This window comes from Phocoena phocoena, chromosome 7 (assembly GCF_963924675.1).
Source record: "Phocoena phocoena chromosome 7, mPhoPho1.1, whole genome shotgun sequence".
Classification (NCBI taxonomy): Eukaryota; Metazoa; Chordata; class Mammalia; order Artiodactyla; family Phocoenidae; genus Phocoena; species Phocoena phocoena.
Window position 1 is genome coordinate 92,664,715 of NC_089225.1, and position 14,967 is coordinate 92,679,681.

The 14,967-nt window shown below is 42.8% G+C and overlaps 1 protein-coding gene across 1 annotated transcript in view; it reads left to right on the plus strand.

Annotated features, from left to right (window-relative positions):
- VWC2L (von Willebrand factor C domain containing 2 like) overlaps positions 1 to 14,307 on the plus strand; it is a 148,823-nt gene extending 134,516 nt beyond the window's left edge. The window contains exon 3 of the mRNA XM_065881099.1: positions 14,159 to 14,307. Within this exon, the coding sequence (XP_065737171.1) occupies positions 14,159 to 14,307 (149 nt within the window). The remainder of the gene's footprint in view (positions 1 to 14,158) is intronic.
- Positions 14,308 to 14,967: the final 660 nt, after the last annotated feature.

Here is a 14,967-nt window from a genome sequence, read left to right on the forward strand (position 1 = left end):
GCGTATTCTAATTTTAGGCCAGGAATCCATACCAGGAGGACTTCCAGTAAATACAAAACCATCTAGTGATTTTCCAAATCTATGGCTTCACGTCCCTTGTTCTCCAGTTTAGCTCATCTACAATTTCAACCTCTCTCTTGTTAATATTTCCCATTCCTTTGCTCCTATCATCTCATGTCTGTCAAAACCCCAAAGCTAGAGAACAGCTAACCACTTAGTATCCAGGGTACACTATCTACGAACTATTCTCGGTACTTTATGTGTATTAACTCATTTAATAATCTCAACAATCCTATCAGATGTGTACTCTTGTTATTCCCAGTTCACAGATGAGGAAATGGAGAATAAGTGACTCGCCCAAGGTCACGAGGCTATTCAGTGATGCTCTCTGCCTGGGGCACTCTTCCACAGTATTGCTGGGCTCCAGTGGAAGCAATCAAATGGGAACCACTGCAAATCACAGTCAGCATTCTCATCTGGACCCTCAGCCTGTTCGCCAATTCCATTATGCTTCCCCAGGCTGCTGTCTTTTTCATTCCCAGAATGACTATGTCAACCCTCTCTTTTCCTCATCTTCTCCCTTCGCTCTCAGCAGATAAGTATCCCTACTTGCCAGAGAAAATAGAAATTATCAGAAAGAAACTCCTGTAGCTTCCTATTGCCTATTACAATGGACGAAGTTCCCTCTCTCCCAACTGAGAACACAGAATCCCATGCCCTACTGCTTTCTCGGGGAATCTGTTCTGTCAATTATCTTCCCCCCACATCCCACCTTTTTACATTCAACTCTTCTTTTCCCGAGACTCTCACCAGCATTTAAACATATTTCTCTCTCTCTCATCTTAAATATCTTCCCTCAACTCTGGCCTCATTCAGCTACTGACCAGGCTTTCTTTATGTCCACCCGTCCCTCAGCCTTCTGGCTTTTGCCTTTACTACTCCACAGGAAGTGCTCTTGTGAGTCACCAGTAAACCTCTCTCAGCCCGTATCTCATTTGCCATCTCAGCCGCATTCAACACTGCTGTCACTGCCCTTACCAGAAACATTTCCCTTCCTTTGCTTTTCTGACACCATGTACTGCTAATTTTTTCTCCTTCCCCTTTGGAGACTTCATTTCAGTCACCTTAGTTGGCTCCAACTGTCCCATCTGCTGTCCTAGGCCCTCTTTCTTCTTGCCCTACACCGAAAGCTCCAGGGACCCCTCATCCACTCCCCTGGCTTCAATTACCACTCGTTTGCCAGGGACACCCAACTCCTCCTGGCAGCTCAGTCAATTCTATTCTGCTATTCATCTCCACCTAGATGACTCGTGCGCATAAACTCAAGGTTCCTAACACTAACTGCGTTCTCTTTCCTCCAAACCCTGCTCCTGCATCAGTGTCCCACATCCTTGCTTGCATCAGGAACTTGAGGAGCATCTTCTACCTCATTCCACACATTCGCTCCACCACCAAATCATGTTGATTCAATCTAAATGCTGCTCACATCCATTCACTTCTCTCCATTCCCATGGCCACCACCCTAGTCTAGGCCACACTTACCTTTGCCTGGACTAATGTAAGAACTGATTCAATTGGTCTACTTTCTGCAACAGGGCCCTCACCCCTGCTCCAGCTCATTATTTACACTGAAGCCAGCATAATCTAGCTAAAAAGTAAATCTGGGCTTCCCTGGTGGCGCAGTGGTTGATAGTCCGCCTGCCGATGCAGGGGACACGGGTTCGTGCCCCGGTCCGGGAAGATCCCACATGCCGCGGAGCGGCTGGGCCCGTGAGCCATGGCCGCTGAGCCTGCGCATCCGGAGCCTGTGCTCCACAACGGGAGAGGCCACAACAGTGAGAGGCCCGCGTACCGCAAAAAAAAAAAAAAAAAAAAAAAAAAAAGTAAATCTGATGATGGCATGGTTATGGTTTCAATGGCCCTCTAGAAGCAATCCAAAACTCCAAATATAGTTTTTTTTAAATACTAAGAAATTCCTCATACTTATGTCTCTGCTTTTATCTTTGGTCCCTGCTTCCACTGGCTCTCTACTCTGCAGTACCTTAAATGCTTCTCTAAGAGTCAAGCTTTTGTTGCACTTAGGAGATGTTCACATGTAGCTCCTTTGACCCCTTCCTCTCATTATCATCTATCACCTCCTCAAGGCACCCTTCTCTGACTTCTTAGACCAAATTAAATCCCCTTAATATGTTTACTGTTTTTTACAAATTTTATCCCATTGTTATTTATATTCAGTATCTACTTTTGCCACAACCATACAGGAAGGAAATATACCCGCCTACTAAACGTTATATTTCTAGACTAGAAATATTCCTAGACTAGACTCAGTATACAGTTTGTGAACCATTTATTTTTACTAATCTTGTCCTCAGTGCCACAGTTATTAGCTATCTACAGGCATTGTTAGATGAACATTAAAGAAAATGTCATTTTGTTTCTTAATTTACCCATGGCATGTCTAATAATTCATGACCATGAAAATCATGGAAATGTCAATAGGGCACCTTTGGTCATATGATCCACTAATGAAATAAGCTGCTCATCACCTTTTTTTTTTTTCTTTTTTTCGGTTGCAAGACATTTTGTGTCTTTGAACATAGAAAATGAAAATGGAAAGTTTTCTGTTTCATCTCCGTTATGAAGTATGCTGTGTGGATAGTGTGTGTGTGTGTGTGTGTGTGTGTGTGTGTGTGTGTGTGTTGGTACCCACTTTGTTGACAAGCATACCCCACGTCCCATTCCCCTCCCCCACAGTGAGGACGCTACTTCCATTCTAGTACGTTCACTCAAGCATTTAAAGGAAATGAAAATAGGTTTGCAATTTTTTCATCAATGAGGTAGGCAGTTTTAAAGATGATACTAAATTCGCTGTCAGAGATACAAAGTTTGTTGCTTAAAGAAATTCTATCTTTTATATGAAAGTTAGATAAAACTGAGTACTACAATCTTTTCTAACCTGTTTCTATCCCAAAGATAAATATATATTATTTTCTTTCCAGTGATAACCAACTTGGTTTTGGAAAGTGAGGTCATTAAAGCATCCAAAATGGTTTCAAATGCCAAGTTTCACACATGACTCTGATTCTCAAAGCTATCGTGTGGATAAAAATCACACTTATCAAAGAAACACAATAATGACAGCTCAGAGGCCGATGCTGAAACTTGAAAGTAATTGAAGCATTTAACCACCATTTTCTTGCTCGGAGTTTCTCCTCAGGAATGACCCACTGCTAAAAGCCTGTGTAGCATGCTGAATTCACTGTCATTGGGATAAGCTTAATCTATGTTGAGGCATCTTCTAAAACTCAGACTAACCACGCTATCTTCTGCAGCTTTTATCCAAGCTCTGCCTTATCCTAAAGCAAATTTTAGCCTGCATCGAAATCACCTAGAATGTTTATTAAAACACAGAAACAGGGCTTCCCTGGTGGCGCAGTGGTTGAGAGTCCGCCTGCCGATGCAGGGGACACGGGTTTGTGCCCCGGTCTGGGAAGATCCCACACACCGGGGAGCAGCTGGGCCTGTGAGCCATGGCTGCTGAGCCTGCGCGTCTGGAGCCTGTGCTCCGCAATGGGAGAGGCCACAGCAGTGAGAGGCCCACGTATTGCAAAAAAAAAAAAAAAAAAAACCCACAGAAACACAGATCTTGGACCCCATACCCACAGTTCCTGATCAGGGTCTGGTGGGGCTGGAGAATTTGCATTTCAAAGATATTCTCAGTGATACTACTGATCAAAGGCACGTGTTTTGAGAGCCTGTCTTAAAGTTATGCCCTTTTCCACAATACCTAGCATTCCTTCCTCCCAAATTACGTAAAAATTAGTTTCCTCTTGGCCATTCCTAATACCTCTTCATCCTTTTGTAATTCCTTAGGGCCAGTACTGTCCCATAGAAATATCATGTGAGACGTACACTGAGTTTTAAATTCTCTAAACTTAGTTTCAAATTTATGTAAATTTTCTAAAATTCAATTTTCTATATTAGCCACATCAGAAAGTAAAAAGATGAAATTAATTTTATTGATACATTTTATTTAACCCAATATATCCAAAATATTGTGACCCAACACATACTTTATATAAAAAATATTAACGAGTGATTTTACTCCTTTTCTCTTACGTTCAAAGACTTACGAATTCCTTGAAGTCTGATGTCTGTTTTTGACATTTACAGAGCATCTCATTTTGGACCAGCCATATCTCAAGTGCTCTATAGGCATATATGGCTAGTGGCTGCTCTCATGGACAGCAGTGCCATAGAACTTTAGAGTCAAGAAAACTGGGGCACTGAGGGCTCTTCATGGTCTGCCCACTTCTATGACTTTCACTACATTTTCTCAGTTTTAAAATGTACCTGATTGTCAGACACATTATTGATTTAACAGATTTTAAGGAAAAAAGGAACAATTACAGCACTAAATGTACACATTGATTTTAAAATGCATGTCAGTCTAAAACTTCTCTTTATTTTTATACATAGAACCAAATATTTCATGATGCACTTGTTTTCCTCCTGCTACTTGTCCTATCCCCATCTCCTCCCCCATCAGCAATCCCTTCCTCCAGCAAGATAATCCTCGTTAACAACTTAGTATTTGTGCTTCTTTATTTTTCCTCCATCCTCATATAATTCTATACAAATGTACACACAGAAGTTTGTCTATATTTGTTTTATTAAAACAGGATATTATACCCACTTCTCTGCATAATTCTTTTCTTATTCAATAATAATTCATGAAAATCCCTGCAAGTCAGCTAGAGGTTACAGTTCATTCCTTTTCATAGCTACAGAAGAGTCTATGAAGTGGAGTACCATAATTCATTCATTATTTCTGTTATTGCTGGACATTTACACATTATCCTTTTTTTAAGCACTAAGAAAATGCTATAAAAAAGCAGAAACCTTTAGATAGATAGGTAGATAAATTGATCAATCCATAGATAGCTATCATTGCCTACTCTCTCTTTAAATTAGCTTGCAGGGACTTCCCTGGTGGCTCAGTGGCTAAGAATCTGCCTGCCAACGCAGGGGACATGGGTTCCATCCCTGGTCCAGGAAGACCCCACATGCCGTGGAGCAACAAAGCCCATGCACCACCACTACTGAGCCCGCACTCTAGAGCCCACACGCCACAACTACTGAGCTCGCGTGCTGCAACTACTGAAGCTGGTGCACCTAGAGCCCGTGCTCTGCAACAAGAGAAGCCACCTCAATGAGAAGCCGCGCACCACAACGAAGAGTAGCTCCTGCTCGCCGCAGCTAGAGAAAGCCTGCGCAGCAACGAAGACCCAACGCAAAAATAAATAAATTTAACAAAAAAATTTTTAAATAGATAAACAAATAAATTAGCTTGCAATCTCTTTGTTAGCCTTTACCTTAGACATTCTCCCACCATATCTGGGCTCTTTCTTTCTAATAAATGAAACCAGCTGTCTGTACCATCCAAGCAAATCATTTTAAATCAATTTCCTAATGAATTCTTCCACAGTCAACAACTGGTTCAGACTAATATATCTCCCCTTAACTCTCCCCAGTCATGCTCTCTCTATTCAGCTGTTCTCTTCAACTGTCTGGCTTCCTGGTAAATAGTAAACAAAGCTGGGGAAAATCCACATAGGCATGATTTTTTTGTTGTACATCCACTCACTTTGCAAAAAATACTGGTTGACATTAACCATATTAATTTCTTCACTGATATTTTAAAATTAAAAAAAGAAACACAGACTAGGAATCAAAGGTCCTGTAATCCATAAGCTACCCAAAGTAGCACAGATGGTAACTCAAGTAGTAATAATAATGAGAATGATAAAGAGCAACAACTAACATTTATTGTTAGTTCACGATAGGCATTGTTCTAAGTACTTTACATATGTTAATTCATTTGCTTCTTCAAAATCTCCATAAGGTAAATACTCTTATTATTTAAATATTATTCCCACTTTATGGCTGAGGACTCTGAGATGATACCTCCAGGAAATGGCAGAAGGAGGACTGAAATGTAGACAGTATGACTCCAGAGTTCTATCTGCTCACCTCGAAATAAAGCGCCTCACCTGGGAAATAAGTAAGTAGTAAATCACCTCACCTCCTCTCTGTTTGAAACTCAGTGCCCTCAGCTGTAAAATGGGTAGAGTAATACCAGCTCTTCCTACCTTTAGGATTGCTGAGAAGAAACATGAAAAACACGGAAAGCTCTAACAAGGGGAGGTCATCTGGTTTAAGGTTGGAAAATTGGGCTCAGACTATTTCATCATCTGAAGCAAAAACTAACCAGATAGTGTTTTATACAACAGCAAACCAAGCCATTTTCTGACCACACATATCCTTGTGAAGGTGAGACTGGACACACAGGGCCAGCTAATGCAGACTGTGAATGACGCCAGATTCTCACAGCTGCTGATTTGCCTGGAATTAGGAAAAAAAGCAGCCAACCTTTACCTCTCTTGTGTAGCCTGACCGTGTCCTTCCTCTCTCTTCTCCAGTCTTCGGACTTTGCTTAATAGAAGCACCATGCTATAAATCTTACATACTTAAGGGCCAAAAAACTCCCCAGGGCCCGCACACTGAAATTTGTGTGGGAGTTCAGCAGTACTGAATTTTCAAATAAAATGATTAACAGGCACCTCTAAGGCAGCCTCTGAGAAAACAATCCTTCCTGACTTGCCACCTTAATCCGAGGAAGCTTTTTGTTCTCAGGTTTAATAAAATAGTTGGAAAGTAACGTAGGGATGAGGGTCTAGAGGCAGGTAGAGAGCAGTACCCCATTCTCCAGTCTGCAGGCTCCCATTAGCAACCTGAATCTCATCTCTGCTCTCTGTCCAGGCCTAACTAGGCCACTGGCATGTGCTACTGGGGAAGTTTCAGTCACTTCGTTCAATTTTCACTGCAATCAGCTCTAATTACTTGTTGCTAGAAACATTTTCTCCAAGATTTTAATAGTCGGAAATGGGTTCACCTGATCGGAAGCCTACTTGCTTTTTGGTAGCACAATAACATCTGTCAGACTTCCTGAAGCAGAGAATTAAAATCAGTTAAAAGGATGAACATAATCCAATCCAATTCAATCCCAGACTGATGCCTACAAGCCTCCTATTTGCTGAAACAATGATTTAGATGCCCTGGCAAATAAATATAGGATGTTTATAGCCTAACACAATAGGAATCTGCCTCATTTATGCAGCAGGAAGATGGTTTACAGCCAATTTCTAAAAGACACCAAGCATCAATAATAAATTTTCAAATCAAGGCCAGAAACTGCAATACTCAAAAAAGGCCTGTCAGGAAATATGAAACTGTTGTCAGAAGGAGGGTTTTCAGGGACGCCATATACCAGTTTATAATCCAGAAGTGACTATAAAATGGTCGTGGCCAGCCTGGCTTTCCAAGTCTCTGGGAAGGAGGAGGCTTGGCTGTAAAGGAGATCTGGGGCAACAAGAACAGGGCATCTCCTACTGAGAGATCTCAGCGCCAGCCTGGTGGCCTTTGGAGACGATCGCTAGAGCCACACTTTTTCTCAGCTACATCTGCTTCTTGGGAGCAATTCCTGCTTTGCACTTATGGAGAAGAGGCTGAATAATGCTGTTGGAGGGGCTCAATTCTCTGCCCCACAGGGACTGTGTAGCCAGACCTTCCCTTTACTTATACATGTGTGTATGCTCACACACACATACACACACACAGACTTAAACAGGAATTTAAACAACCTAACCTTTTCCCTCTAATCCATCCCATACCATCCCAGGTGCTGTTGAAACTTGCAGGAAGGGCTTCCCTTGTGGCGCAGTGGTTGGGAGTCCGCCTGCCAATGCAGGGGACACGGGTTTGCGCCCCGGTCCGGGAAGATCCCACGTGCCACGGAGCGGCTGGGCCCGTGAGACGTGGCCACTGAGCCTGCGCGTCCGGAGCCTGTGCTCCGCAACCGGAGAGGCCACACAACAGTGAGAGGCCCGCGTACCGCAAAAAAAAAAAAAAAAACCTTGCAGGAAATGAAAAGTAGCTCCTACTCACAGGAAGATTGACTTCTGGGATGGAGCCTAGAAAAATGGCTCTGGGTCGCAGCTCAATCACTTACTAGCTGTGTGACTCTGAGAAAGTCACTGATACTTCCGTGTCTCATTGTCTGACCTATAATACACAGGAAATAGCAGCTCATGTGAGGAGGAAGTAAGGTCGTGGGTGAAAATTCTTGAAAAGAACTCCCAAGGTGTTCACTGAATTCACTGTTGCCAACTGGATCTGGATCTCATCTGAGCTTCCTACAAGAGCAAAGCTGGGGAGTCAGGAACAGGAAAGGGTACCATTCTGGCTGACATTTGGAGTGATAGGAGCCTCTCCTCGAGAAAAGTAGTCAGAATAAGACGGTTGGTATTTAAGCTCTCCCATTATCTAGCTCTCTGCCTTTTATTAAGTCCCTTAATCTCTCTGAGCTTTACTTTCCTCATGTATGCAACGGGATTCATGATGACACCTTACAGCATTACGGTGAATATGAAACAAGAAAACATATACGAACATGTTCTGTAAACTCTAACGAATGTTCCCTCCCTGGGTCTAGGCCCTCAACTACACTGTCTTGTTTATTTTCTTCATAGCTCAGAATGACTTGAAATGTCCTGTGTGTTTTTCTACTGTTTGTCTGATTCACCCCACTAGAATGTCAACTCCCCAAAGGCAGGAGCTCTCTGTCTTAACAGCTGTATCACTCATGCTTAGAGTGGTCTTTTTCTGAATATTTCTTACCTGATTGCTAGACAAGCACACTGGCAGCCCCTGAGAAAAAATTTTGAAGCACATGAAATCTTCCCTCATTGACCCCCTGCCCATCCATCTTAGCATCCGAAATGCACAACTGCCTCCTTCCTGTGACTGGGGAATCCTCTATGTATGAAGCAAGTCTCTCTCTCCCTAGAGAAGCTGCAAATGCCAGGTACCCACGTCCCAGCCTCCCTTGCAGCTAGGGTGCAGGAATCTGACTGGGCTCTGTCCCCAGGCTCACCCGCTGCACACTTCCCACTGAAAGGTAGTGACTTCCAGAAGAACTACACAATCCTCATCCTGGCAAGACTCTGGTCAGGGAGCTGGCTCTGCTGAGGGCCTTCATAGCAGCATCTGGGGTCCTGGGTTGGGAATATCGATGGAGCAGGCCGCTGTATCTGCACCCAAGGTGTGTCTTCCCTGGGTCATATCTGTGGCATGATGTCGGCCCTTGTTCCTGATTGTCTTCCCTCCAGGCATGGTTCCTTGGGCTCTTCTGGATATCCTCTCCATACAACTTTAATTAGTGCTTTTATGCTTCACTTATCCAGGACTGGTTTGTTGTTTGACTGATAGGATCCTCCAATTCCCCAAACAGCCCAGTATCTCCATCAGATTAAAAGTGACCCTGGTCCCCTAAGAGACTCCAGCTAAACTGTCTTCTTAGCAATTACCTGCTCCCCTCAACAACCCTTTGCCTTTTCCCAGATGAAAGTGCACGTTTCCTGGTGTTTTTTCCCTTAGGACCTTACTTTCTATAAGAGGTAATCTGATCAGTTCATTCAAGCCAATGTGTTCATTTCTGGTGCTAATTTAATATTACCCCAGCATTTTAGCAGATACTTTTAATGCCTCAGAGCAAAGGAGAGAGGAATCACACAGTGGCCAGGGCCTGTGAGGGTTCTACTCTTTGTCTGCAATCTCAAAGGTCCTACCTCCATTGAGACATCATGGACAGTCCAAAGATGGGTGCATTGTGGACCAATCGCATGGCGACCCTGGGGCAGTTTATGGAATCAGTCTTTACTTCATGATTATTGACGTGCCTGCATATACACAGATGCTTGTGTGCACACACACACGCACACGCGCACACACACACACACGCACACGCACACACACACACACACGAACCCCTACCTAAATACTTCACTGGCTTCCCATTGCTTTTAGAATGAGGAGCAAAATCTTTAACATCCCCAGTAATGCCCTGAATCCTGAGCCCTAACCCAGTGATATAAATGATTATACCATCTGGCTCTCAGGTGGGGAGAGGGGCAGTTAAAATCCTGATCTGTAGCATTTGCTGATTTTAGTGGCATAAATACTTCCCAAATGTTACTTTCAAGCTACCAAAATAATATCAACAAGGTTATAAAATTCCTGAATATTTAATAATGGCTCTCTCAAGCCAACAGGAGCCCCCAGCTCCAGAACACCACTGTTTTCCCAGTCACTTCTCAATGCACTCGTCATTCTAAACCCATTCATTGGCTTTTCAACTTCCAACTTCCTCAGTGGGTCAAATATTTCTGTATTACTAGGGCTAGGCCTGATATATATGTCAGGCCAGATCTATAAGTTCAGAAAATAATTTTGCTTCCAATATATAACTAGCTGGTTCATACTATTTCATGCGGTTAAGCAAACACATACTGAGTTTTTAATATTTCCAAGACACAGTATTAGGCCTGGACCATCAGAAATAACAGATACTCCGTTCCTGTTTTCAAGGAACTGACGATTTCAATCTACCTGACAGATGAGACCTCCTGCGTTCTGAAAGATCTCTGAGAGAGGAGGCCTCACCACACTCTTGGCAACTGCCACACTCAATTCTCAGTTCGCTGAGTAATTTGTGTGTGTGCTTCTAATTCCTTGAGAATCAATGCATCTCCATTTCCTCTTATTCTGGGTGCCAGAAGCAAGAACATTTGGTCACCATTCTTCACATAATAAGCCTTCACTCCCTGAGAGTTATTGAGTTATACCTTTGTCTTCTCTTTGTAGATTAAATAATTCCAATCCCTTTAACCTTTTTCAGAGGTCCTATTTGCCAGCCTTCAGTTTAATCATTTTCACTGCACCCTCTGGAGTCTCTCCAAGTCTTCGGCATTAAAATTTGTTGCTTTTGCCATTGAGCTCACTCTTCTAAGCAACTTATTCTTTCACGTAAACCAAGACGAAAGAAAAGCAGCCCCCAAATAAAAGGAAGAGAGTAGACAGAAGGACAGATTTCCTATGTAAGGAATTCATGTAGGACACTCACACGCTGAAAGCAAATAGCATTTGTCAGCACTATTAAGGAAAAAGGGCCAAGACCAGAAGAATTTCTAAATAGTGCCAACCATTCTGCTTGACAATTATCTAAATTACTTTTAAGCAGATAAGGCTATTAACAAGCGAATATGGGGCTTGCTTTAGTTACACCTGAAGTTCTCAGACGGGTGCTTATAAAATCATTGTTAATGAGATCAGACAGGAGTTTTTGATTCTGTACAATACCTCTGGCTGCCAAGCAGACTGTCCAGAGGTTACTATGTAATTTACAGGCAGCGCCTTTGACTGGTCAATCCTGGCAAAGTGCAAAGGATCTTTCATTTCATTCTGTCAGTCAACAGAAATTAATATTTCCTGAGCTGAGAGCGCAGGAATTCTAAATGAGTTTTAAGAAAGGATGTACAGAGGCTGATCAAATACATGCTGATCACTGTATGGTACCAACATATGCCAAAAGGCGCAGATATGGAAACCAGAGCTCTGGTAAAAACCCTCTTCAAGATAAGCACGATGACTTAGAGATCTCTCTTACCAAGATCCCTCCCTGCCTTTTTCTCTTATTGTTCCACTGAGATGAACCTGCCCCCTGTGAGCCAGTAGTGTGCCACACACACACACACACACACACACAGAGAGAGAGAAAAAAAGAGAGAGAAAAGGAGCGGGGTCGGGGGGGAGAGGGGGAGAAAGAGGGAGACAGAGGAGAGAGAGTGTGTGAAGATTCTACTGACACATTTCCAAATGCTTTCAAGAAGCTGGGAAAACTCTGGGTAACATTCTACCTGTTCTGTTTCAGGGACTTCTTTGTTTTGGAGCCAGTGTTTAGAAAAAATAAATTATTTTCCCATCTGGAAAAGTTAAAAGTATACAATTAGGGTGAAAACAGTTGGTTGGATACGGAGAAGTGGAAAGAGAGAGACTATTGCTTTCTCTGGGCTAGTTCTGGGAAAACTGTAGTTAGTGTTCATCTAGTTCAATTTCTGAAGTTAGTATGGCTGTGGTCAGACCCTGTCTGGCTGAGCCCCAGCAGGGCTGAGAGAGGTCTGTCAACAGCAGCCATGGGAAAAACCAGCTACGTACTGAAAAAGACTCCTTGCCAAGTTCTCTAATAACAGGACACATTCATGATTTGGTGTGGAATTTTCTCAGGGAGGTGTAGACCCAAAGACAGTTCAGCCTATCAAACAATGGCTTAAACGCTAAGACTTATGGAATTGATATAGTGATCCTTAAATAATCGGCAATTAAGATGGCCAAGAGCTTATAACCACAGCATCTTAAGGAGAAGCACCTCCTGGGCGAAAGAAGACAGTTCACTAAGCTGTTTAATTTATCCGTGTGGACCCATTATACCCCTCCTATTCTTGCTGGCTCTTCATGCCCAGGCACACGCCCCAGGTGTCTGTCCACCTGAGTGAAGGAAAGGCATAGGTACGCAAACGCAGTTGGTAAATAAATGCACAGTTGAGCTCCGGGAGCTCTGAAACAATGGTGATTAAAGCTGTAGCATATTGAATAGTTGTGTGTTGAGAAATCAACATTGTAATGTAATAATTACCATTTTTAGAAAGGCAAGATTCCAATTATGAAGTGAACTACAAATCACCCCGATTTCATTTATTTCATGGTAAAGACAGTCTCGTAAATTGTTACCAAGTGGTAAGCAAATGAAAGCAGGGCACTGATATCAATGTATGTTGCCATGTTACTTTGTAGTGGTAACGGCAAGTGGCCAATAATATTGGATGAATAAATCACTAGTAGACACAACTCAATGCTCCCTCTCTTTATCTAAATACGTACCTCAGAGACTTATACCAAGTCGTTTCTAAGAAACAGCAATTTGCATCACTCTGCTATAATCCACTGCACCTTGGGAAGCAATCTTTATCCCATTTAAATTTGAGAAATAATATCACCAATACCGAACATGCGCATTTCTACATTGGGAAGGTTAAAAGAAAACAAAAACCAAAGGGGGGAAAAGAAAAGCAGAGAAAATAAAAGGAAAGTAAGGAAAAGGGGAGAAAGACAAGAAGTAAAAAACGGATCGGTGAATTTTAAAAACATCTATCTTTAACGAACAAGTGACATTTTCAGTAAAGTTTTTCTGAATCTGAAAAAGTAAAATTCCTGCTGACTTTCAAAAGCCAAACCTTTGGGTCATTCTTTAAAAAAATAGGTAACCAGCAGATTAAAGGAACTCCATTTACAAAAATCAAATGAACCTCTAACAAAGCTTGTTTGGGACATGAATAAATCATCTGGTCATGAATTATTCATTGTTATCAAGAAACAAGCCGGGATTCCAGGAACTGGGCTGAGGGAAGTGCTAAAACCAGGGAGTGAGTGAGTTCATTGTCTCAAACCCACCATGGGAAGGGAGAGGACAGGCCACAGGGTACTGACAAGTGATGCTGACCATGCTAGATGGTTTCAGGGGACACTCTGGCAGCATTTACACCCCAGAGCATAAAGCAAATAGAGTTTAATGCTTACCTTACTTTAGAAAATTGCATGTACTTAGTAACAGACCATAAGACATTTTGAGCATTGCATCTTTTTTCTTTTGAACGCGCGACATACATGGGGAATATGAGCTGTATGCAAAAGACAGTAGGAGTTAAAAGTTTGCATTTAAGGGAAATGACTAGAAAATTCCTTAAAGATACGCTGTTAAGAGTAGTCTGGGGCTTCCCTGGTGGTGCAGTGGTTGAGAGTCTACCTGCTAATGCAGGGGACACGGGTTCGAGCCCTGGTCTGAGAGGATCCCACATGGCGCGGAGCAACTGGGCCCGTGAGCCACAACTACGGAGCCTGCGCATCTGGAGCCTGTGCTCCGCAGCAAGAGAGGCCACCATAGTGAGAGGCCCGCGCACCGCGATGAAGAGTGGCCCCCGCTTGCCGCAACTAGAGAAAGCCCTCGCACAGAAACGAAGACCCAACACAGCAAAAATAAATAAATTAATAAACTCCTACCCCCAACATCTTCTTTAAAATAAAAAGAGTAGTCTGACCTACTCGTTCATGGCTTTGGGGGTTATATTCTTTTTATTGGGGTCGGGAAGAAGGAAAGGGAGCCTCTCACACTTAATCAACTAATCCGCCTATGTATGTGTTCCAGGTCCAAACTGCTTTGCAGGAACTACGATCATTCCGGCTGGCATTGAAGTGAAAGTGGATGAATGTAACATCTGTCACTGTCACAACGGGGACTGGTGGAAGCCTGCTCAGTGTTCAAAACGCGAATGCCAAGGCAAGCAGACTGTGTAGAACAGATTCCCGCCCGATGACGAGCTCTTAGGAGAGAATGCTATGCCTTGTACACTGCACATGTTTAAAACAAGAGAAAACAAACAAACTCCTGCCAGCTACAACAGGGTCACCAGCAAAACCTTTTAGGGTTGACAAAAGTGAACATTTTACTAAGAGGAAATTTCTCTTTCTTTCTTGCTATATAAAATATATATAGCATATAGCTATCAAAACTGCTTTTGTAACTATCCATGCTTGATGGTGACTTGACAACTGGATTTCTGGAACAAAAAGAAAGAAATAGCCTTGTACAGGTTTCTTCTCTAGTGACACCTCTGGCCTGCCAGCTCACCATATACTGACTTTCTCCATTTTTACTCTTCTGTAAACTGGCATTTTTCTCTTGGAGTGATTTCTTTTTTCCCCTTTAGAGTCTAAGGGGCCAGATTTGACTGCCCAGTAAGGTTTTGAGTTGTGTCAAATAAGCTTCAGTAAAGCAGTGTCAGGAGTGAGGACCCTCCTGTTTAGGAATATGCAAAAGCACCCAAGCAATCACTCCCCTCGAGTGAATCTTGCCCTGCAGGGTCAGAAGAGAGAGGTGCACATAGCTGGACCCGCTGCTGGGCTGGGTGCGGAACTGGAGCTCAGTGCATTATGCGGGGACTCACAATTTGATTC